This window comes from Alosa sapidissima, chromosome 5, assembly GCF_018492685.1.
Source record: "Alosa sapidissima isolate fAloSap1 chromosome 5, fAloSap1.pri, whole genome shotgun sequence".
Classification (NCBI taxonomy): Eukaryota; Metazoa; Chordata; class Actinopteri; order Clupeiformes; family Clupeidae; genus Alosa; species Alosa sapidissima.
In genome coordinates this window covers 4,906,365-4,933,157 of record NC_055961.1, presented here as the reverse complement: position 1 = coordinate 4,933,157, position 26,793 = coordinate 4,906,365, and the positions used below count along the sequence as shown (strand labels likewise).

The window sequence follows — 26,793 nt, the reverse complement described above, 5'->3', positions numbered from 1 at the left end:
GAACCTTTGGCGAAAATGTCTGTATGCTAGACATTGAACATTGTGGGAGGCTTCTTTGTATCTTTGTATTTTTACCCTGTGTTTTTTTTCTACTGTTTTTTTACTGTGATACAGATCCCCCTGGGTCTGAAATAAAGAATTATATATCTGCAACCTCTCTGTAGTCTCTGTATGATTTTAGAATGTTGATTTCTTTGGAGATTTGATCTCATCATAGCAACCTGCAGGTTTCTGTAATATTTGGACACAAAGTCCTCATCATTTTCATTAGTCCTGCCTGGCAGGTTTGCCACTAGGTGCTGGCTATGGAGGTAAAACTCTGCCTTTGCCAAATTATAATAATAACTAGATGTACCGCATAGCGGTATATTTCATTATGTGTTTGTTTGTTTATGTATTCTATGTGGACGTTTGCTTCTGTGTATGTGTGTTTCTCTGTGTTTGTTTGTGTTCAATCGTGACTGTGTGTGTGTGTGTGTGTGAGCGCCAGTTAATGAGTGTGTGTATGGCAGTCCTGCCTTTTCTCTCAATAGCAAATAAATAAATTTTAACAACAATTTCACAGACCAGCAGGTGGACCACTCAACACACACACGCACATACACACACACACACATTCAGGTCATTCAGTATAAGAGCTGCTATTGTGAATATTTGCAGATGTTGATTCCAAACTGCACAGCACAGGGGTCCTGTTTGTAAGTCACAGCAAGGCCCAGACCATTATGTGAGCTGATCCTGGCTTTCCTCTTGTCTGAGCTCTTATCTGCTTGTACACATTCAATCACACACATGCGCACAAATACATATTCCCTCCAATACATACTCAGCCCTTCATAACGGACAAGTACAGTATAGTACATACATACATACATACATACATACATACATAATACATACATACGTACATACATAATACATACATACATACATACAGAATTACTATGACCTTAGTGAACTCCAGCCCATGTAACATACCCCATGTAGTCATGATAATTAATTGGGTTAGCACTTTAATTGACTTGATAAACACTTTAGTTGACAGTATCGACATAAGAGTGACATGACACTGTCGTGAACACATTACACGGTCATAACAAATGAAACCTAACCCTAATCCTAACCTCTAACCCTAATCCTAACCCTAAATATAACCCTAATCCTAAACTTAACTTGTTATGACAAAAACTGTATGTCACTTAATAACAGAAGTGTTATGTCATAAACGTTTATGACTTGTTTATGACACATTCATGACAGTGTCATGTCACTCTTATGTCGACGCTGTCAAGTAAAGTGTAACCATTAATTGTACTGCACAGTAATAACCCTAAATCTCAAAAGCCCTAGAAAATACCGTAATGTGTGTATGTGAAGTCCTCCTCATGTGGAAGATCTAACATTTACGTTCTCAGTTTCAGTGAGCAGGGGGTGGCACAGTAGAGCCAAATCTAGAGAAACGTTCAAATGCAGCAAAGCAGAGACACAGGAGAGAAAGTGCATATTTATAGGGCTTGTCACTGTTGACGTGGTAGAGGTGATCCTCATTAGTTTGGGTAGCATACACTATGTGCAGAAATAAAGTGGCCTTAGTTAAATGGAATTGGTGAGTCTTCAAGTCATAATTTCTTCCTCCTGAAGTTTGTAAATGAAACGATTTCCAGATTCCACCCTGTTGTAATCGACTTCAGTTCACGCCCTTATTAATATAAAACAAATCTGTTCCAACCTGCTTTTCCAGTCTTTTACTCAGACACACTCTGATTGGCTACTCCCTCATCCCCACCCTTCCCCAACATTCACAGGTATCTGGTTGGTTACTCCCTCATCCACACCCTTCCCCAACATTCACAGGTATCTGTTTGGCTACTCCCTCATCTCCACCCTTCCCCAACATTCACAGGTATCTGGTTGGTTACTCCCTCATCCACACCCTCCCTCCCCCACTCTACCTGTCCTGAGTTCTGATAAAGCGGAACAGAAACGAAACTCAGATGTCACTCTGCTGCTGCTTCTCAGAGTGTGCACTTGGTGTTTGTTAGAGTTAGAAAATGGCGGAAGCAATTTCTCAGGAAGAAGACTCTTTCACATGTCCAGTGTGTCTGGATCTGCTGAAGGATCCAGTGGCTATTCCCTGTGGACATAATTTCTGTATCAGGTGCATTGAGGGCTGCTGGGATCAGGAGGACCAGAAAGGAGTCTACAGCTGCCCCCTGTGCAAACACACCTTCACTCCCAGACCTGTCCTCTACAAGAACCCTCTGATTGCTGAAATGGTGGAGAAATGTAGGAGGATCAGAATCCAAGCTGCTCCTCACAATTATGCTGGACCTGGAGATGTGGAGTGTGACGTCTGCACTGGGAGAAAACTCAAAGCTGTGAAGTCCTGTCTGGAGTGTCTGGTGTCTTACTGTGAAACTCATTATAAAGTTCACAATGAAGTTAATCCTGGACGAAAACACTCAGTGATTGATGCCACAGGCCCGCTACAAGAGAGAATCTGCTCTCGTCATGAGAAGGTTGTTGAGATATTTTGTCGTACCGATCAGAGTTGTATCTGCCTTATGTGTCTGATGGACGATCATAAAGGCCACGACACAGTCACAGCTGCTGCAGAATGGACTAACAAACAGGTGAGTACTGGAGCAACACTTGTGTCTTCATTTTATATGAGAGGTCTGATACACATATATAATGTGTTTAACAAGAACATTATACTTCTTAGTCAACTGATTTTCTGCAGAATCTCTTTCTCATAAGAGAAGACACAAACCAGGAAATCATTATCTGGTGCAAAGTGCAAAATGATACAATACAATCTGACCATCTGTTAAAAATGGACATGGCAGTATCCACCTGAAAGTACACAAAAAGTACATTTTGTTTTTGTTCACGCACTGAGCCAGCTTGACTTGTGTTTAATGCTTAATATCAGTTATACAACTGAAATGAATTAATGTTGTTTCTACACTATTTATTGTTCAACAAGAAATGATTCTTCTTTATTTGTAATCATGACTTTGCTAAATGAATAGGAAGCATAGTAAAAGGAGAACTCCAGCGGTTTTTCACATCGATTTCTTCACTTTGGGGGCATAAACATGACCACCGTACCGACAGTGCTCAGTGACCTCCAGTACAGAGATCTATGTGAAGAACCGCCGGAATTCTCCTTTAAACATGTGTGCATTTGAAACAACAGGTGCAGTTGGGGCAGAGCCAGAGGAGATTCCAGCAGAGAATCCAGGAGAGAGAGAAGGAGCTGCAGGAGCTGAGGAAGGCTGTGGAGACGCTCAAGGTGAGAAGATGACAGCAGACTGATGAAGGCTTCAGCTCTCCAATGTTATTGTAATCAGTATGGCCGCTTCGATGATAAGCTATTAGCAGATCACAGATATCCATAATATAATTTCTTAGGATGAATTTTGTCTTGGTCTGTTGCTCAATGTTGGACATGTGCTGAAGTTGTGACAAAAAAAAAAAAAACAGACACATGCAAAATCAACAGATATTAGAAATGAAGCTACACAATATAAATGCTTAATCCTGGGGATAGTGAGGGGATAGAGCAGTGACCCCAGTCAGCCTGGATTTTCGGGACACTAAACCTGTAACTGGTAACACTTGACGGGTGAGTTCAAGTATCATATCATATCATCTTTCATAGCAGCTGTCATAAACTGCACATAAAGCAATAATGACTGTTTCATGAGACATGACTCAACATTAATACCAAACCTTTCATGAATGTGGAAGACAGAATGACAACAACTTGTCAAAATAAAAGTCCAACAAGTCCATTGCAAAGCAGCATTGCCGTTTTTGTTCCAAACCTCTTACCTGATCACATCACATTTGAGTCAACAGGCTACTCCAGTGCCAAAAAGTCAGAACATGGTCAAGCAAATAATATTTGTTTCATAAAAATGTATTTGTTTTATGATGTAACCTTTGCAGATGATTTCTCATTTTTTGCTACTGGGAATGTCCAACCGCTCCAGGTTACACAAATACGGGTCAGCTGAATGTAGGCTAGTTTACCTCCCAGTGTTAAACTCTGTGATTACGAATACTTCACAACTTAAAGTGACATTTGATGTAGACTTCATAAGATATTCATGAAATATTTACAAAGGCTGGAGTGATTAAATTAATGGTATCCAGGTTACACAAATACATTGACTCAGATGTGACGTGATCAGGTAAAAGGTTTGGAACAAAAACGCAAATGCTGCCTTGCAATTGTTGGACTTTTATTTTGACAAGTTGTCGTCGTTCTGTCTTCCACATTCATGAAAGGTTTGGTATGAATGTTGAGTCATGTCTCATGAAACAGTCATGAATGCTTTATGTGCAGTTTATGACAGCTGCTATGAATGTGTTATGAACTCACCCGTCAAGTAAAGTGTTACCCTGCAACTTGACCGCAACACCAAATAGCCAGGCTTGTTGCTATGGCAGTCAGAACGCATGCTCAACCGTAGTGACAGCACTCCGTCACACTGCCCTCATCTGCGGTGTGCCCATGTGTTCCACACACACTGACGTCCCTCACACATCCACTTAATTCTCCCATCCCACGGTGCCCCACACACTCTAGTGCTTCACACATCTCTGGGTGAACCCAGCCTGATCTGACGGCGGATCCTTTTCCGCCCTTCAGCTCAGGCTGGAACCCTGTACATCTCTTTCTCCTGCTTCCGTTACACTTTTGCGGGAGCCAATCACAAACTGGCTTATCCACCTGGCGCGCTATTGGCATGTATAAAACGATGATGATAGCGGGAGAGCCTGGAGTCACCCGGTTCGTTGGTCAGATTGGTGAACGACTATCCAATTGCGTACAGAGTCATTTGAACTATGCCCGTTGATCACGCCTCTTGTGCAGTAGAAGGGTCAATGACGTGATGCTCATTTTTTTGTGTACATATGGGTTACATACATTTAAAATTGTTAAAATTTTAAAATAATTTGACAAATTATTTTCAAATATCATTTTCATCAAACCCTAATCTTAAAGTTTTGGATTTATTTAATTTTGAAAGAGTATTAACAGAATTTCGGTAAAATTGTCAACACGGTGTAACCACAAAAACATGAACTAAATAATTACACTTGCTGAAAAAAATGTGAAATTCTCTCCAAAATCCCTTCTAAAATAATCTGGCATGATCTTGCAGAAGAACTTTTCTATATTTAATACAAGTAATGAAACCCCATTGTTCTGAATGTTTTAATTAATATGGGGAATCGTGTCTGTCACATCAACCACTTAAAATGTCAAGTGGTGTAACCACCATTTAAGGAGCAATTTTGTATTATGCCAGATGATCATGTGACAGGAAACTATGTCATAGAGAAGGACCCTTCAAAACCCCAACTACTATGAGTCAAGGTTAGCAACTCTCTTAAAGTAACATAATAGTGTTTTTAGGCCATGGCCAGGCAAGCTTAGGTTACATGTCAAATGGTATGACCCTTTGAAAATGTTATAAATCATAATAATCATAAAATATTCAATTTAATGTAAAAACGGTGTTTGGATATTCACATAAAGGTGAAGTGTGTACATAGTTGTCCATAATAATGCCTGCAAATTTTGCTTTTAAATAGAAATGTCAAATGGTGTAACCGGTTACACCATTTGACTCTTTTCTGTTTGAGACCAGTTTGGTCAGATTCAGGGCCAAGAGTATGTAATTTTAGGTGCCAATTATATTATTTTTATAATTTAAATAGTGACTACGTAACTGTTTAGCATGAACAATAGCTTTAAAAGGGTTTAATTAGATTGCAATTTAAGCGATTTTTGAAATGTCAAAGCTTTTCATTTAAATTTAAACTTCCATAATTATTTTTTAATATTTCATTATGATGTATGTAAACAGTATGTTCAAATTATAAATAAATAATATAAATACATTTATTAATATAAAATGTACCTCTTGTCCCCCAATGGATGCCACTTACAAGCAAGGAAAACTTGTCTCGCCACAGAGTGCAAGTGTACGCAGATCCTGCTGTTGGTTGGTTGTTAAGAAATGATCATACCCACTCTTTCACTCACTCTTATTCTCTCTCACACACACTTTGGGCCCTATTTTAGCAATTTAAAATGCATGGTCACTAGCGAATAGCGTAAATACATTTAGGGGTTTGTCCAGTCCACATTTGGGGTGGTTTTGTTATCAAACGTCAGGTGCCTGGTGCAAAAAGGTGGCTCTTATGTTTCTTAATCAGTCATGGGTGTGTTTTGGGCGTAACATCCTTTAAGCCAATGAGGAGGACATCTGTCATTCCCTTTAACAGCAAGCAGGGCAACATCAAACAGCGCATCAGTATTTTGATGGTCAGCGGTGTATTTGAAGGAATCTGCTTGTACGCAAGACCGTATGGAACAGGTATTCCACTAAGCCATTCTTTACTAAAACCTAGCAGAGTATAGGCTACACACATCTGGAAACTAACTTCACCGTGGTGTCATAGTCAACGACAAAACAGTTATACACAGTTAATTACTTTCAATATTGACTGACAATGGGTTACCAGCAAAAACTTAGCCTGAAAAAAGCTTCCCCCTATAATGTTCGAATGACTGAATAAATAACCTAAGGACATTTATTCTGCAGAGGAATTGCTGCCTACATCTCGTGACAGTGCGTCTTCAGTTGTGTTTCATATGCACCTTTCGCTATAGACCAGACTTTTCTTGGTCAGTGGCGTAATGATTTTTAGATGTAAGATAGCGATTTTTAGATTATGTGCCAGACCACACCTTATGTCGGTAATTGCCACACCCCTGGGCGCATTATTTAATAAAAGTGAAGTGTAAGATAGGAAAAAACTTTGCATCAGAATAATAATACGCTTTGCACCAGGTTTTGCATCGCGAAAATAGGGCCATTTATCTCACTCTCTTTGAAAATAATGGGTATAGACTGCAATTGTATGAGAACTGATCTGAAATCAAATAGAACACAAGTTTCTTCATTGATGTTATGAAATGATATTTGATATGGAATATGATGAATGACATGAATACATATCAAAATATCCAACTCAGTTTACCTTGATGCCTATTTTCTGTGTCAATTTCTTGTCCTATTGCTATAAACGTTTTATGGTCAATTGGTATAACCGATTTATGTCAATTGGTGTAACCAGTATTTTGTCTAAAAGACTAATAATGTACAAAAAAGTTAATATGGATAATTATTTAAAACCCTACTTCACTGTAATAATTGTTGTTTAAACCATTTTTACTCAAATGGTCAAAGAATAGACATAAAACTAGACTGCATTTCTGGCGGGAACTGCAAAAGTGTGCTTGCCCTGGTCCGGTCACCAACGTGAGCATACAGTGGCATACACTATGCTGAACCTGGCTTGATCCAAGCATTCTAACAGTGCCTTTCAGTGTTGGAGCAGTGGCAATACCGCAAAAGCTCTAGGAGAGGGCTATTCAACTATTGGCTTGCGGGGTGAATGCGGTTCGTTGGATTTTACCTGTGGCCTGCCTTTGAATTTAGCTTCTATGACTAAGATCAAATCAACAAAATAAAACAACAGCAGTGATTGGCTGCAAAAATAAATAATGTCACGCGTCTTGCACCTCGCAAACTGGGCTATCAGGTAACCTAGAAGAATTGAAATTATGAAATATGACTAAGGAATCAAATGCTGCTTGTTTGTCAGGATACTTTTTCACTGATTTATTTAAAATATGAGCTATGAGTGTGAATGTTATATATTCCATCCCCTAATTCTGTTTTACTGGTTTATTTGACAAATAATCTATATGGATTTGCTCTATAAAGACCTTATGTCTGTTTAGGATTGTTTTGAGAGCCTATTGATGTATCTCAGAATAAAGTAATGTCCACAACATTAGTGATGTTTTTTTTTTGTGTGTGAAAGTATTTTACTTAACTCATTAAATGTAGCTGAATACTCAGGAACGCATGTCTCTAATAGCCACAATAGGAGTAATTTTAGCAACACCGTATTTTGTGTGGCCCATAACGACCCAGTGGATCATGAAAACGTGCCAAAATTCACATTCCTTGCTTGATGTTGGTACATTAATCCCATTCAGATTGCCACTTATCTGTGATGTAAGAGTTCAGTATAGGTTTAAGGTCTGGGGCACGGATTTGACATTCTGTGACTTCTTCATTGAGGGCTTGCTTAGCAGCACTGTCCGCTTTCTCATTTCCCCTCAGACCAACATGGCCTGGGACCCAGCAAAAAACTACACTCAAGTTCTGGTTCTTTAGACGTTCTAGTTGATCAAGCTCAGCTTTGGTTGTACTTTTTGCATGACATTAAAGCCTATGATGGTTGCTATGGCCAAAGGCCAGTTCTATCTCTGCCGTTGTCAAGCGGGCATATCCTAACCTTATCTTATTTGAAGCATCTCTATTTTACTTAGCCTACTTCCATACAGCGAGTCCCATTAAGAAGTGGCCACTTCATTCACACTTACCGTGATCCACGCAGCAACATTATTAAATTAATCTGTCACCATATGCCTATACCACCGTTTGCAAGGAGGAGAACATTTTAATTTGATTCACAATGAAACGTTACATTTAATGTACATGTTGACAATGAGTAGGCTAGTTTTGGTTGTTGTTGGTGGGGTTACTGCATCCCTTAGTTATGCCTACAATGCAAAATTGTTCCCTCGCGATTGTTAGCTCCTGCAGACGCATTTCAAAACATCGTGACGTGAAATGCCACCACAAAAAATTGTTCGGTTTTAGTGAGTTAGGAGTCTTCGCGACTTCTTTTAAGCTGTCACAGACTCAGGCGCTACTTTAAGGGCTAAAATGCTTCCTGAATTACTCTTAGTAAAAAAAAAATAGGAGTCCTAAAGTTACGAGTACAAGCATCTCATATCAAATGACCATGGCATCACGCTAAGCAACATAAATCCTACTGTATACAGCAACATCTCCTCCCTAGCTTCTAGCCACACAAGAAATGTTAATGTTAAATCTCTGCTTAGCATGCTTCTCCGCTTAGCATTCTAATAACAGAAGGGGCACATTTATGTTGACCACTACCATATGACTCATTATATCTGTAACTGTATAAAACACTTACTTTCATAAAGGACGCACACCATCCAGCTCATACACATGGAAACCGATATTTTAGGCACTTTGCCACAAACTCAAAACGTGTCTCTCTGAAGCTCTGTTCTAGAATCTTTGCTCTGTTGTTCCCAGAGTTGCTAGGCAACAACAAATAAACGAAATGACAGTCTTTGATACCAATGGTATCAAAAGTGTAAGAGTGATTACGAATGGATGTGTGTGGTTTGCAATTAGAATAAACAAGAAATAACATTTCCAATAATTTCCCATGATAAATTACATATTTGCACCTTCCTTACTTATGAAGCTCACTAATGCCACCGTATTTAGTAAAATGTAATACAACGTTGCCACCTAGCGTTCAGATGTTCAAAAATATGAGCTATGAGTGTGAATGTTATATATTCCATCCCACAAATTATGTTTTACTGGTTTATTTGACAAATAATCTATATGGATTTGCTCTATAAAGACCTTATGTCTGTTTGGGATTGTTTTGTGAGCCTGGGGTTGTTTTGAGAGCGTTCACACAGCATCATTATTAAATTAATCTGTCACCATATGCCTATGCCTACGTTTGCAAAGAAAACATTTTAATTTGATTCACATGAAACGTTACATTTAATGTACATGTTGACAATGAGTAGGCTAGTTCTGGTTGTTGGTGGTGTTATTGCATCCTTTAGTTATGCCTACAATGCAAGTTCCCTCGCGATTGGAAGCTCCTGTAGACAATAGTAGACGCATTTCAAAACATCGCGTTAGGAGTCCTTGCCACTTCTTTTAAGCTGTCACAGACTTAGGTGCTACTTTTAGGGCTAAAGTGCTTCGTGAATTACTGTACTGTTACTGTAAATAGCCGTCCTAAAGTTACAAGTGACAAAGTTACGAGTGCAAGCATCTCATATCAAATGACCATGGCATTACGCTAAACAACATAAATCCCAATTAGCAACATACATCTCCCTATAGCTAGCCACACAAGAAATTAATGATACTAAATCTCTGCTTAGCATGCTTCTCCCATAGCTTCTCCGCTTAACATTCTAATAACAGAAGGGGCACATTTATGTTGACCACTACAACATGACTCGTTATGTCTGTAACGTTAACTGTATAAAACACTTACGTTCATAAAGGACGCACACCATCCAGCACATACACATGGAAACCGATATTTTAGGTTCTTGGCCACAAACTCAAAACGTGTCTCTCTGAAGCCCTGTTCTAGAATCTTTGCTCTGATGGCTGTGTTGCTAGGCAACATCAAATAAATGAAATGAGAGAGTCTTTCAGTATTAAATGTGTACGTGTGATTCCGAATGGATGTGTGTGGTTTGCAATTAGAATAAACAAGAAATAACATTTCCAATAATTTCCCATGATAAATTACATAATATTTGCACCTTCCTTACTTGTGAAGCTCACACCTTATTTCAAGTACACTAGTGAAATGTAATACAACGTTGCCACCTAGCGTTCAGTAGCTATTTAACATTAACGTGACATTGCTTGCTTATTCTTTCGTCAACTCCATGCTTTTAGGAAAACAATCTTTTTATCATAGTTCCCTCTTCAATGAGCGATTACCAGCTCATTTTTGTAACAGATATAGCTGTTTATTGTCCCTAGGTTTACAGAAACACCTATTCATATTAATACGTAACCTATGGAGTGCTGCCGACCACTGTTCATTACGGCCCAGAATGCCTTGCATGTCTTTACAACAAAACAACACAGTAAAACCTAAATGCCCGTAAACATATGAATTTGCATACTTGTAACATTTTTAATAATACTCTCTCATCATGATATTTAATAATAATGAAAAATTTAATTTGAATACCGTCAATGTGAAAATAACTGTACTACGTCAGCTATAAATAGCTAATGTTCCTCTTTGCTACTTCAGTTCGTAAGTCCATACAACCCCATGGCAGAGCAAGGATTTCATGATTGGGCAAAGTTGCCCAGAGACATTGTGCATAGAAGTGCAGCTGCAAAGGTGAAAGGTGATAGTTACCAAATACCTGTGGGTAGTTTGCCAAATGCTGGAAACTTTTGGAATATTTCTCTTTTTTTTTTAGCTTAGGCACCCTCACATTGGAGTCCCGAGTTCATATACAAAATTTGGTACTGATATGTGACAGTGTTCCTGAGATATGGACAACTTCCTTCCGTTTGGCTGTGACGGGCAAACGCTTCTGAAAATCAAAAATCCTTTCTGTAACTTTTGTGAGGCTTGGTCCAAGGATCATGTACGTCAAGTTTGTGAAGTTCGGACCAAATTTGTGACCTGTGAAACTTTAGTTTCGTTTTCTATTCAATCCAATATGGTGGAAGAATGACAAGGGTCAGTGACATCATTTTCAATTTCCACACTACACCGATTCCGGCCGGACGTTCCAGAGTTGGACCGGTGGTGATATCTCAAAAGGTCTAGGAGCAGGAGCTGGCCAAAAATCGGGCTTACAGGAATAATAATAATAAGAAAACTTAAGAATAATAATAAGTGTGCTGCTTTCAGCAAGCACACTTAACTAATAATTTCATGAGAGCAATTGCATGAACTCTAGGAGGTGTGACATATTAGATATTTGTCATTTTTGTGGTTACACCATTTGACAATTTAACAGGCTGTTAGTTCTATCTTTTGTTTAAAAATAGTATACACGTCATATTAAATAATAAGAATACAACAGAAATACAAAGTATACACTTTAGCAAATCTCAGGCATGTTTTGTTTTAAAGGTTTAAACATATTTTTAATTTTCTCATCTTACCAACCCTTATATGTCACTGACCCAGAAAATACATAGACTCCCCAGACTAATGTTCAATCTTAAAAGACAAGTTCTACTCAGCAGTAAGAAGTTGTAATTCTTTGCCACACCTCCCTCTGTGTGTCTACTGCCCTCCTCTTTGTGTGTCTCCTAACAGGGCTCTGCACAGACAGCAGTGGAGGACAGTGAGAGGATCTTTACTGAGATGATCCGCTCCATTGAGAGAATGCGCTCTGAGGTGAAAGAGCTGATCAGAGTTCAGGAGAAGGCTGAGGTGAGTCGGGCTGAAGGACTCCTGAAGAGAATGGAGCAGGAGATTGCTGAGCTGAAGAGGAGAGATGCTGAGCTGGAGCAGCTTTCACACACAAAAGATCACATCCAATTCCTCAAGGTAACATTCAACTGCACTCCTTAAACGGAAATTAATCTATAAAAGTGTTAGTGGGCGTGGTGGAGAAGCGGTAACGTCATTGACTGGTAATTGGTTGACCATCGTTTGATTCCTGAACTAGCCACTGTAAGTCTGTGACACTTTGGATAAAAGTGCCTGCTAAATATCAGTTAACTTTTTTATTTGATACCTTCCTGTGCAACGTATAATATATTTCAAAACTAGAGAATGTAATTCCAGGGAATTACGAGTGCATGAAAATGAAGCTAGGACAGATATAGCATAGCTTAATAAAAAGTTGATAGTTTAGACGTAGACAGTTTAAAAGTTGAATGTTGATAGTTTAAGAGTTGTTAATAGACAGATAGTTTAATAGACAGATAGTTTAATGAATGTTGAAAGTTTAACCCTCTAGGCGCCACTGTCGAGTTTACTCGACAAGATGCGGTACTGAATAAAACGGCCGATTTAGTCAAATAGGGTGTCATATTTCGTTCGACATCCACTCCACTAGGTGGCAGACATGTCATACGTCATCCCCGAGTCCGAAAAAGGTCATGGTTTAAACAAAAGTTTTGAGCTACAGCGCATTGAATCAGTGCGTGCAATACCGGAGCTAGTGTGCGTGTGAGCCACTTAGTCAGAGCGATATTGTCAACGTTAGCGAGTATTTGCATTAGATTATCGTCTAATGGCATCAAAAAAGTTTACCTGAAATGAAGTGTTGGGTCTTCTATTCGCGGACCCTGATTCTGAAGGGGAATATCTGCCTTCAGGAAATGACGGTGATTCGTTTAGTGAGGCTTCAGATGCGTCCCTGCCTTCAATGATGCAGCTGGACAAAGTGAGAGTTTACTCCATAGGTTAGCTTACACCAAGCACAAACGTTGAATCGTTTGCCCAATGTCACTGGTGGGAATAATGTTTCACGGGTTCGGAGTGTTCATCGGGAAGTTAGCAGGGTGTTAGTGGTGTGGCGAACAAGGCTGGAGGTAGCCTAATAGCGCTAGCTTCTGTCTTTTGCCTCTCCACAATCGCGGCGACAGTAACGTGGTGGAGCCTTTGTCTAATGCGACTGGGTATGTTAGACGAGGTCGAAGTGCTCATAGGAGAGTTAGGGGGAAACATAGTGGCAGTGTGGGGAGTCGCAATGAGAATGACAGTAGGCCTAGTCCGAGCTGCGCAAATTCTCTCCATTCGACGCGCACGAGGCAGATCTGGCCATGCTGCTCGCATGGTGGAGGTGGTGACACGCTCTCTCCCTCTCCCACACACACACACACACACACATTAGGTCATGCATAGTCTATCACAAGATGATGGGAATGCCGGCCCTGTATGGATAGGGATAGGGAGTCATTATCTCTACAACAAAAGGCCTGCTACATAAAAAAAAAAAAATGTCAGCCATTTATTAGTAATGATTTACACTGTTGATTTGCTATCTATTTCCCTGATCATTTAGGACATACACTATGTGTTCCTTTTTGTGTGTTCATGTCCTTGTGATGTGTGTGTCTTTGTCAGCTAAGAAAAAAAAACATCAACAAAAACAACAAAAAGAAAAAAAATACTAACATTGTCTCTTGTCTTGTCTCGTCATCTCACTCCTGATCTGTGCCTTGCCGTGGCAAATGAGCTTTTGAACTAAACAGGTCTTGTCTACTTGTGTTTGTGTGTCATCTGAATAATCTATATGTGCCCCATACATGGAATCAGAGTGCCTACTGTATGTAGTAAATGGAAAATCTCTACAGCAAAAGGCCAGTCTACTGCTACATGCATTTGGTTTGTTTCGGCCATTTATTAGTAATGATTTACACAGTTTGTTCACTACTTACTATTTACCTGAGCATTCAGTATTGTGCATTATAGCATACAGAAGGTGAGGGACATTTTGGGGGGAAAGAAGTGGTGCATTTTATCATTCAAACATGCAACTTTTCATGAAAATTCTATAATCCAAGATGGCCGCCACCATATGACGTCATAATATGCAAATTAGATATACACATTTAATCTCTACATAAACTTTGGGTCATCCTTAATATTTCTCTAATTTACAGAAAGTCTCTATCTCTTATCACTTTTAAGATATAGCCTTTTGAAATGAAGATGTCAAAATTGATCGTTTCGGAAAAAAACCTCTGGCGCCTTAAGGGTTAAAAGTTATATGTAGATAGTTTAAAGGTTGTTGACATACTGATAGTTTAATGCGTGTTGGTAGACAAAAAGTTTAAAGGCTCTATATAGGTAGATCGTTGACGATAACTGACAGTTGGAATGACTCTAATGTTTGCTAGCAGTTATGCTAACAAAGCTAATTATTTTGACCAAGTTACTTAGTTAACTTAGCTCATGTTTTCTAGCAGTTTTGGAAAAAATGCTAACAATGCTAACGTGCTAACTATGCTAACCATGTGACTTAGCTAACTTAGCTAGTCATTTTTAGCAGTTTTACTAAAAATGTTAACATGCTAACTATGCTAACAATGCTAACATGCTAACTATGCTAACCATGTGACTCAGCTAACTTAGCTAATCATTTTTAGCAGTTTTGCTAAAATGTTAACAATGCTAATGATGCTAACTAGCTAGTGAGGACTTTTATTTTGAAAAGGTTAAATTATTTGCTAGATAGATGAGGTTTAATATAGTTGGAATGACTGAACAGTTAAATAGGTGGATGGTTTAAAAGGTTTAATTATTTGCTAGGTAGATGAGGTTTAATATAGTTGGAATGACTGAACTAGGTAGACGAGGTTTAATATAGTTGGAATGACTGAACAGTTAAATAGGTGGATGGTTTAAAAGGTTAAATTATTTGCTAAGTAGATGATGTTTAATATAGTTGGAATGACTGAACTAGGTAGATGAGGTTTAATATAGTTGGAATGACTTAACAGTTAAATAGGTGGATAGTTTAAAAGGTTAAATTATTTGCTAGGTAGATGAGGTTTAATGTAGTTGGAATGACTGAACTAGGTGGATGAGGTTTAATGTAGTTGGAATGACTGAACTAGGTGGATGAGGTTTAATATAGTTGGAATGACTGAACAGTTAAATAGGTGGATAGTTTAAAAGGTTAAACTATTTGCTAGATAGATGAGGTTTAATATAGTTGGAATGACTGAACAGTTAAATAGGTGGATATTTTAAAAGGTTAAACTATTTGCTAGATAGATGAGGTTTAATATAGTTGGAATGACTGAACAGTTTCTCAGGCTTATAGCATAGAATGAGACTGTATGCTTAAAGCCTGAGAAACTGACAGTTGATCAAGGTGGCCTGGCCACCTGGCACAATATTCTAATTGCTATGATGTCATAAAGCCTGAGAAACTCACAGTTGATCCAGGTGGCCTGGCCAGAGCCATATATGGTGATCCAGGTGGCCTGAACACCTGGCATAGGATTCTAATTGCTATTGTGATGTCATAATCTAATGTTAAGTCAATGGGGAAATTTTAGTTTTTAATTAATAGTTTAAAAAGTATAAAAGTTACAAAGTTGAAAAATACATAGCTGAAGTCACATAAGTAAGACCTACGCAACGCAGTTTGAATGAAGTTTCTAAGTTAAACGGTTGAAGCTATATTAAACGCACAAAAAGCGTTAGAAGAAGAACTAGAAAAGCATTTCCTGAAGGAAATACAGTGCATGAAAATGCAAAAATATGATGTAAAATATCATACAGAGTAAAAACAAACTATATTGGTTGCTAGGTAGATGAGGTTTAATATAGTTGGAATGACTGAACAGTTAAATAGGTGGAAAGTTTAAATGGTTAAATTATTTAGGTAGATAGTTGACGATAACTGACAGTTGGAATGGCTCTAATGTTTGCTAGCAGTTATGCTAACTATGTTAACAAAGATAACTAGAAAAGCATTTCCTGAAGGAAATACAGTGCATACAAAGTTGTTGCTGGGTTGGTTGCTAGGGTAATTATAGTGGTTGCTATGCTTTAAAGTGGTTGCTAGGCTGTTGCTAGGGTAATTATAGTGGTTGCTATGCTATAAAAGTGGTTGCTAGGTGGTTGCTAGGTTGTTGCTAGGGTACTTGAGGTGGTTGCTAGGCTATTGCTAAGGTAATTATAATGGTTGCTATGCTATAAAATTGGTTGCTAGGTTGTTGCTAGGGTACTTAAGGCGGTTGCTAGGTTGTTGCTAGGGTACTTAAGTGGTTGCTATGCTGTTGCTAGGGTAATTATAGTGGTTGCTATGCTGTAAAAGTGGTTGCTAGGTTGTTGCTAGGGTACTTAAGGTGGTTGCTAGGCTGTTGCTAAGGTAATTATAGTGGTTGCTATGCTATAAAAGTGGTTGCTAGGTTGTTGCTAGGGTCATTATAGTGGTTACCATGCTTTATAATGTGTAAATAGTAAAAAAAAGTAAGAATAGTTAAAAGTTATTGAAATTGGGAGAAATAGAGAGAGGGATAGAGAAAATGAGGGAAAGTGAAGAAAAGGAAGTGAAAGAAAGTTGGGATTAGAAGTGAGCTATTCAGTTGAATGGAGAGGGACACACAGGAAGAGGTTCCATTCAAGTTGCTGCAGGTAGTCAGTGAGAGAGCACAGGTGCAGTTGATTGCATTCTATTTCCTTAATAGCCTATTATGATGTCATAAAGCCAATGTTAAGTCTATGGAGATTTTAAGTTTAGTTTTAATTTAATATCTCAAAAAGTAAAAGTCGTAGAAATATGAAAAGTCATAGAACGAAAATTTAGAGCAAGAGCTACGTGACAAAATTTGAACCAAGTTTCTACGATAAACGGTTCAAGCCAAATTAGGGCCTGGAAGAATAATAATAACTAGAAATGCAATTCCAAGGAATTACCAGTGCATGGAAATGCTAAAGTTGTGATGTAAAATATCATGTATCATAGTTAAAATAGATAATACAGAGATGGTTACTACGGTGATGCTAGGATAGACATGGTGGCTGCATATCTTAATAAAAGTTGATAGTTCAAAAGTAGACTGTTTAAAAGCTGAATGTAGATAGTTTAAAAGTTGTTGATAGCCAGTAGATAGTTTAAAAGTTGTTGATAGACAGCTAGTTTAATAGATAGTTTAAAAGTAGACCGTTTAAAAGTTGAAGGTAAATAGTTTAAAAGTTGTTGACAGACTGGAAGTTTAATGAATGTGTATAGGTAGATATTTGACGATAATTTGACGAAAGTTGGAATGGCTCTATAGTTTGCTAGCTAACCATGCTACTTAGCTAATGTTTTATAGCAGTGCTAGCAATGCTAACCATGCTACTTAGCTAACTTAGCTAATGTTTTCTAGCAGTTTTGCTAAACATGCTAACTATGCTAGCAATGCTAACATGCTAACTATGTTAACCATGTGACTTAGCTAACCTAGCTTATCATTTTAGTAGTTATGCTAACTAGCATGTTAACATGCTAACTATACTAACCATGTGACTTAGCTAACCTAGCAAATTATTTTATTAGTTATGCTAACTAACATGCTAACATGTTAACTATGCTAACCATGTGATTTAGCTAACCTAGCTAATCATTTTTAGTAGTTATGCTAACTAGCATGCTAACAATGTTAACATGCTAACCATGTGACTTAGCTAACCTAGCTAATCATTTTAGTAGTTATGATAACTATGCTAACTAGCATGCTAACTATGCTAACTATGCTAACCATGTTACTTAGCTAATTTAGCTAATCATTTTTAGCAGTTTTGCTAAAAATGCTAACATGCTAGCATGCTAACATGCTAGCATGTTAACTATGCTAACCATGTTACTTAGCTAACTTAGCTAATCATTTTTAGCAGTTTTGTTAAAAATGCTAACAATGCTAGCAATGTTAGCAATGCTAACATGTTAACTATGTTTACCATGCTAACTAGCTACAGTGGGTAGGAGTCATAGTTGATGACAAGTAACAGTTACAATGGCTGAACAGTTAAAAAGTTCAGTAGTTTAAAGGGTTAAATTGTTTAACAGTGAAATATTGTAGTGAGGACTTTTATTTTGAAACAGTTTTTGGCAGAGGAAGCAGTTGAACAGGATGTGTAGTCTTAATAGGGCCAGTTTGTATGCTTAAAGCCTGAGACTGGCAGTTGATCCAGGTGGCCGGAACACCTGCCATAGGATTCTAATTGCTTAACGGCTCTATTGTGATGTTATCAGCCCATGTTAAGTCTATGGGGAAATTTTGAGTAGTTTTTAATTAATCGTTTAAAAAGTATAAAAGTTACAAAGCTGAAAAATACATAGCCCACATGTCCTAAGTAAGACCTACGTAACATAGTTTGAATGAAGTTTCTACGTTAAACGGTTGAAGCTGCATTAACTGCGTTAGAAGAAGAAGAATAATCAGAAGAAGAAAAAGCCTTGGAATAACAGTACAGTGCATTTTCATGCACTCTAATAAGAAGCCTAGGAAGAACAGTACAGTGCATTTTCATGCACTGTAAAAAGCCTTGGAAGAACAGTACAGTGCATTTTCATGCACTGTAATAAGAAGCCTAGGAAGAACAGTACAGTGCATTTTTATGCACTGTAATAAGAAAAATTCGGATAACAGTAGAGTGCATTTTCATGAGGTAAAAAAAACATATTGTATTTATTGCTTTACAGTAGGTAGAGTATCTAACAGGAACAAACACTTAAACACACTAATGCATTATTACACACACACACTAAACCGACTAATTTAATCCATTATTGTCTGCTGCCTTTGGGGAAACAGCCCTGACTGAATATTCAGGTGGACCGTCTCACTGTGTGTGTGTTTCTCTCTGCAGAATGTTGTGTCAGTTCACTTATGATGCACCCTTTGAACACAACCCTAACTGAATATTCAGATATTTTTATCTGTAGAATGTCCCATCAATCAAAGAGTCTCCTCACTCTAAAGACTTACCCAGCGTGACCTTCAATCAGAGTCTCTCTTTTGAGGCTGTGAAGGAATCTGTGTCTGCAGTGAGGGTGCAGCTGGATGGCATCTTCAAGCAGGAAGCCGCCAAGATATCTGCAGCAGGTTGAACAAACTACTTGAGACATTGTACATTTCTAATTGTTATGGATTCATTCTGACTATTTTCTGTCTCTCAACAGTGACACATATCCAGATCATCCAGTCTTTAGAATGCGAGTCTGTCAAAATTGCATTCCCTTCTACAGTTGAGATAAAAAAAAAGGGTGAGGCTATTTGCAGTGAATGCTATTTGTGCCCCGGTGCACACAGCAATGTGTTCTATTAATACCCCGTCTGGTAGAAATATCAGTGTATGGTATTTGTTCCCCTGTGCATTTACCCTGACATATTGATCACACAATGTAATTATTATTTTTTGTTTAAAAAAACGAGCAACGTGTTTTTGTTGTTACATCAAAGGGTGTGAATAGCTCAGCTGTGTGGCCTATGCTATTCATACTAGGGCTGCAATAGACACTCTGAATAAGGTATGCTGTTTGCATCACTGTATAATTAGAAGTGTAATTAGAACTGTAATAGGCGCAGTGATGGCTCATGATGCAATACAAGGAACAATCATAGCCAGAATTTTGTTAAAAACAGGCAAAAGGTCAAAGTCTGGTAAATTTTGATAGAAATGCTGTAACTTTAGGCTTAGGCCTACTCATTAAAATCAACAGAAAGCCCACTACCTGTATATTGTAGGCTAACCCAAAACTTAAAGACATGTCAAGATAGGCTACACAGTGCCGCTGCTGGCCATTTTGGTGCCCTAAGTGGGTTGGTTTGCTTCCGACCTGGTGAATAGTATTAACCTAAGTACGTCATCATATGGCCAACTATAAAGATGTAATCGGCCTGATCCCAGGGATGGGTAGTATTTCTGAAACATGTAGGCTAATATGTATTTCAAATACAAAATAGTATTTTGTCATTTGTATTTTATTGGGTTGAAGGAAATGGCTCTGTATTTTATATCAAAATACTTTATTGGTGTGTATACATGGATTTCTATGCAACGTCACGAAAACATGCATGCGCAACCAAGAGGCAGAAAGCACCACAGAACAGCATAGAGCAATGCAAAAGAGCAAAAGAATAAAATGAGTTTTTGTGCTGAAAACTGCACCAATTCGAAATCACGATGGTTAGAGAATGTTAAATATGTTCAATATCCCAGTAACACTTTACTTGACGGGTGAGTTCATAACACATTCATAGCAGCTGTCATAAACTGCACATAAAGCATTCATGACTGTTTCATGAGACATTACTCAACATTCATACCAAACCTTTCATGAATGTGGAAGACAGAACGACGAGAACTTGTCAAAATAAAAGTCCAAAGTCGCAAAGCAGCATTGCCGTTTTTGTTCTAAACCTCTTACCTGATCACGTCACATCTGAGTCAATAGGCTACTCCAGTGCCAAAAAGACAGAACATGGTCAAGCAAAAAATGTTGTTTCATAAAAATCTATTTGTTTTATGACCTTTGCAGATGATTTCTCAACTTTTGCTACTGGGAATGTCCAACCGTTCCAGGTTACAGAAATACGGGTCAGCTAAATGTAGGCTAGTTTACCTCCTAGTAACTCAGTGATTACGAATACTTCACAACTTGTATAGTAAAGTGAGATTCGATGTAGACTTCATAAGATATTCATGAAATATTTACAAAGGCTGGAGAGATTAAATTAAAGGTATCCAGGTTACACAAATACGATGTTGGACTTTTATTTTGACAAGTTGTCGTCAGTCTGTCTTCCACATTCATGAAAGGTTTGGTATGAATGTTGAGTCATGTCTCATGAAACAGTCATGAATGCTTTATGTGCAGTTTATGACAGCTGCTATGAATGTGTTATGAAATCACCCGTCAAGTAAAGTGTTACCAATATCCCTAACGGAATACATGTCTTCGCCAAAAATGACAAAATACGATGTTATATTAATAATGCAAATGAACGGCAAACTTTGAAATATAGTCTGAAATGAGATGTTATTATCATTTAGACAACAGGGGTATACAAAAAAATTTGATTGTAGCTTACAGCAGCCGACTATTTAGGTTAAGTTTATAACGTTGTGGACGGCCACCAAGCGTCTTCTGCCTCACGGTTGCGCGCGCATCTAGTTTTGTTGGTAAACGGGAAACCTGTGTATTTTTTTATTTAAAAATACTGCAAAATATTCTCTATGTGATGATGTCATAAAAGCACAAAATGATGCAAGGAGCCTCTAATTGGTGCTGACTTATAGCACTGCTATTTTAGCCCACAATCAGTCGGCTCCGACAAACATTTGAATCTGGTCTGTTGGATTTGTTGTGTGGTTTGAGCAGTCTCACGACACACATATATACAGTACAGTATATCATTTAGATGTGAGTGGAGTGTGGGCACACTAAAAAAAAGTAGATACTACACACAGGTGTAATGAATAATTGGTAATTAGCCAACAATGGTTTATGTTTATCGCAATCAGCTAATGTGAGAACAGCTGTTGCTGAAGCATCAGCTCTGGTCTGAAGTACTGGTGTGAAGTCGTACGCTAGTAAAGATGAGCAAGTTTACCTGTGGAAGTTCACAGAGCAAAGGACACCGACAAAGGCAACCATGTCCTATTGTCTCCATGCCAATCTTTAACAGAAAAAATGTCAGATATCTCAATGAACCACAATGACATCAATAGATGGTAAGGTGTTGAGTGTGTTTGAATTCCCTTCCCATCCTTTTCGGCATTCTACAGTGGGGACAAGTTCACCTTGTTTAATTAAATAACAATTCTATTTCCTTATTAGCTGCATACTTGAGGTTGGAGATATTAAGGCATATCAAGTTTCTCACATACTGGAACTTCAAGATACATAGGCTTATGATTTTCTTATTCAGTTCTGCACTGGACTTGAATTACGAAATTCGGCACAGATACACAATTATGATTTTGGCCTATTAATTATAATGTGGTTAATTGAAAGCTCTGTCAGTCGTTTTGGATAAGCATCAGCTAGATGACTAAATGTAATTGTATATTCTTCAATTATTCTTCTGATCACACTACATGGACTTGCATACGGTATACTATTTGGTATGACGGGCCAAATTGAATTGTTTTTTACTATTTAGTTTTAATAGGCTAAATGTTTGGGATATTAAAAAGCTTTTTTTGCAGTGCTTCCATACTTCCTTGAAAAAAGTATTTTGAGTATTTTCTAAATACAAAAATACAGTATTTTATTTTGATACATAATATGGTGACTGTATTTTGTAGTTTATTTTGATACATTAAAAATGAGGGTATTAGGTATTTTATTTTGAAATACATTCTGATCTACAGTATTTTTGCCCATCCCTGCCTGTTCCCAGCATCAGAACAACACTTTGCGATGGTTAGCTTGTCACCTGTGACGATATATGCTAGGCCTAAGTGACTGACCTAACTGGGTGCGTTTGAAGATGCCTGATGAAATCAGACGTTGTTGAATAGGCATAATTTATCCTGGTGCCACACACCTTGCATGTAGCTGTTCGCTTATTTCCTCTGTGCACAAAGTTATTGTAACCGAAAGTAATGATAAAAGGCACAACTCCAGAAGTACTTGTTGTCGCCATGGTCAATGCATTTGTTTTAAATATATCTGTGAGTGTGCGCACATAGCGCATGCGTTACGTTGCACATTATGGCAAAGGGGCCATGCCGCTCGTTATACGTTTCCCAAAGTATATGTAGCAATAAAATAAAATAGAAATACATTAATACATTTAGATCAAAAAAAGCAATAATTGCATGAAATACAGCTTGTTCAGGAGTCTCGAAGCTCGAGTCCGAGTCAAGTCTGAAGTTTTTTGAGTGGAGTCGCAAGTCAAGTCTGAAGTCACTGTTTTTGCAACCTATAAGTACAAGTCCCCATCTTTTTTTACATTTCTATCCCTTAATTCTCTTTAATTCAAGTTCACAGCACAAAGCTGACATGCACTAGAAGAGCATTTATGCTTTATCAAGAATAAAAAAGATAAGCGTGGCACCGTTCTAGATGTGTCATTAAATTAATTGTGCTATTTTGCGAGGTATGGAGAGATCTTTCGGTTTCACACACAAAGTGCACTTCATATCCTAGTTGTCTCTGACAAATTGAAAATAATGAGCGTAGGATTATGTCCATCGAGTCAGCTGCAGTCAGCCACAGTCATCTTCAACCAGTAACAGGAGATAACGTTCTGCTATTTGCGCAGATTTTTTCTCTGTTGTTCTCGCAGTGTTGTTTGCGAATATGTATCAAAACAAAACACCACTTAATTTCAGGTTAAAATTCATTGTAATGCACATTACTGAAGTTTGTACCGAGTAAAATATCACCCAATTTTTTTTGTAATGCCTTACATTAGCGTTACAGCAAAAAGCAATATATTACAGTAATTACATTACTTTTGTAACTCGTTACTCCCAAGGATGGGCAGTATTTCTAATACATGTATTTCAAATACGTATTTCAAATACAAAATACTATTTTGTAATTTGTATTTTATTGAGATGATGAAAATGCCTTATACCTTATTTTGTATCAAAATACTTCAGTGTTGTGTATTTTTGTATTTTCAAAATACTGTAAAATACTTTCTGTGAAACACTGTGATGACATCTATCTAACTGTATATATATATATATACTGTAAAGCACAAAATGTCTGTCTCTGTCTGTTTGTGGCACCCTTGCATGGTCAAGCCCCTCTGCTTCAGTAGAGTGTTTATTTTCCTTTGCTGGAATGCAGGCCCTATAAAATATAACAAATATTTTATATATATAAAAAATAGTCTGAATGCAACACTGTTTGAGAAGTTAGTTGTGCTTAAAGGCATCAACTGAGGAGACATGACTAGCTAAGGTTACACACACTCCTTTGCTCACACAAGGACTTGAGTTCACAAGTTTATATTGCAACACTTGAGTTTGCTATTTTCCTTTCTTTTTTCTGTTTTACAGTTTTTTTTTTCTAGACTTTAAATTTGTCTATGTTCTCTGACCTGTGAAATATTTCAGTGCTATGGTAACTTGACAAGATACCTCAAACAAGGATATTTCCAATTTTGCACATTTTAAATAAGAAATGATTGATAATGTCATAATAATTGGCTTCTAATTGGCTCAACTGATTGGATGGTATTAATGTGACAACCTGATTTTTATTTTTACTTTTTTTGTATTTACATTGATAGAGGTTGTGCACACACCAGTTTCAGGTGTATACAAAATTATTCAACTGTGATGAAACTCAAGTGTGGTAGTGATGGTGTTAAATAACTTAAAAGGTGAAAATGCTACCTACAGTAGTTTAAATGTCTAAATAAGTCATCTATTTAGATTGTTTGTCTTTGAGTTATTGTCACTGATTCATAATGGGCAATCTATTACACCAACTGGCTGGGAAGTGCAACAGTTGTGGAGTCGGCATTGCATGCCGCTGCAAAACAATACATCTCCAAACTTAAAAACAGTAGACTAACAGTCAATAAAAGTGGACTGTCAGAGCAGCACAAAATACTAAAAGCCATGCCGAGTGTCCTGTTCGCTTTTAAACTTTTCATCACATTTGGTGCCTCTGCCTAGCAACTTCATAAAAGGGGCAGCCGCGGCCTACTGGTTAGCACTTCGGACCTGTATGCCGGTTCGAACCCCGACCAGTGGGCCGCGGCTGAAGTGCCCTTGAGCAAGGCACCTAACCCCTCATTGCTCCCCGAGCGCCGCTGTTGTTGTAGGCAGCTCACTGCGCCAGGATTAGTGTGTGCTTCACCTCACTGTGTGCTGTGTGTGTTTCACTAATTCACGGCTTGGGATAAATGGCAGAGACCAAATTTCCCTCACGGGATCAAAAGAGTATATATACTTATACTTATACTTAATGTGTTAGAATTAGTTCTGTACTTTAAAGAACATTTCGAGCGATCACATAGCCTACGTTCAATGTTGCAATATTATCAGAAGGCCCTATGTGCAATTTGCTTTTGAGCAGGATCTTATAAGAACATTTAAAAAGTGCCCCACCACCCGTTGTTCTCTGGCACCGACCCTGGCAAAGGTTTATGGGATGTCTAACATGAGGGGTCAGCATATCTAATCTGTTGACTGATTATGGAAGGAGTCTCTTGCTTTCAGATAATTTTTCAGGTAGTGTACAAGTGAAGGAATAGACAAAAAAGGCTTTTAGAAAGAAGTATTTTGTAGTATTTTGAAAATACAAAAATACAGTATTTTATTTTGATACATTTTCTGGCTGCTGTATTTTGTAGCTTATTTTGATACATTGTTAAGGTGGGTATTTGGTATTTTATTTGGAAATACATTTTGATGTATTTGTGCCCATCCCTGGTTACTCCTAACACTGCCACTGAGCTATCTACATCCTCACCCATAGAAGATTTTGCAGGCCTGAGTGTCATAATCACGGAATTTCTGTTAACTAACAAACGGACATTTGTATGTATTCACTGAACAAAGATTATGCAAATAAAACACAACTTTTCCACCTGAAACTTAATTTGAACAGATATTAGTATCGAAACCTTTCAGAATTCTTCACTTTCTGCTGACGAAACAACTAATGTCCGCCATGCTTTGTGTGCACTAGAGCAACGTGTTTTGTTGTTACGTCACAGGGTGTGAAAAGCTCTGCTGTGTGGCCAAGGCTATTCGTACCAGGGGTGCAAATAGACATGCATGTCACAGATAATAAAAACAAACATTTGTCCAAAGGTGGAGTACACATGAAAATAATATAAATATTCAGAGCAAATCTGTGTTGGTTTGTTCTATAGATTCTGCGTGAATGAGTGTCTCTGTGTTTGTTCCCAGGTACTGATCCTGAACTCCCAGTCAGAAGAACTCACAGTAAGGAACGTCCACCTGCTAGTACGTTTTTACTGACTGATTCTATCAGTTTCTATACCTTTATTTCTGGGGTCTAGCAAAGGACTTATAGTTGCATTGAATCTTTTCATCTGTAAAAATGCTTTCAGCTGCCAAATCTAAGAAGCATGGGGGTGTGGTTTGTCGTGGTCACTGAGTACGGTGGGTAGCCTATGGAAAAAAACCCTAAAACAATCGGTTTTACCTAGCTCGAATTGCCTCAGCCAACAGCAGACAGGCAGCTACAGCGCTACACTCTGTGGGCATGAACATGGGGGCTCATGAATATCCCGCCAGAGTATAGCATTCATTTTCTTTCGTACCGAAAGTACTCTGTGACTTCGAAAACAGATATGTGAAAACTCACCAGAATTTCCCTTTAAGGCCCTGTATTTTTTATGTCTAAAATTGCCTTGAGACTTTTATGAGGGGTTTAGGAGAGTCAAAACAACAAATACACTAGATCTTTAAATTTGTCGAAAGAAACAGACAAAGGTAGACGTTGATTTAGATCAGAGATCAGAGTAAGAATTCAGCTTTAATGAACAGTAACCTTACAATTGAATCCAAACCAGTAGATTACACCCTTTATGTCTACTGTCGTCTTGTGATAGTGAACTGATTGAGGTGGGTGAACTGGAAATATGCCCTTTCCCTCCTCATGAAGAT

General features: G+C 38.0%; 1 protein-coding gene across 3 annotated transcripts in view; it reads left to right on the top strand.

Moving 5' to 3' along the window:
- Positions 1-1,997: 1,997 nt before the first annotated feature.
- LOC121709064 (tripartite motif-containing protein 16-like) overlaps positions 1,998-26,793 on the top strand; it is a 28,746-nt gene continuing 3,950 nt past the window's right edge. The window contains exons 1-6 of one of the 3 annotated variants that reach the window (XM_042092117.1): positions 1,998-2,633; positions 3,203-3,298; positions 12,043-12,276; positions 19,127-19,286; positions 19,364-19,396; positions 26,071-26,127. In XM_042092117.1, coding sequence (XP_041948051.1) covers positions 2,052-2,633; positions 3,203-3,298; positions 12,043-12,276; positions 19,127-19,286; positions 19,364-19,396; positions 26,071-26,127 — 1,162 coding nt within the window. In that variant the 5' untranslated portion in view covers positions 1,998-2,051. Of the gene's footprint in view, positions 2,634-3,202; positions 3,299-12,042; positions 12,277-19,126; positions 19,287-19,363; positions 19,448-26,070; positions 26,128-26,793 lie in introns of all 3 variants that reach the window. The other 2 variants (XM_042092116.1, XM_042092118.1) reach the window with 2 other exon arrangements.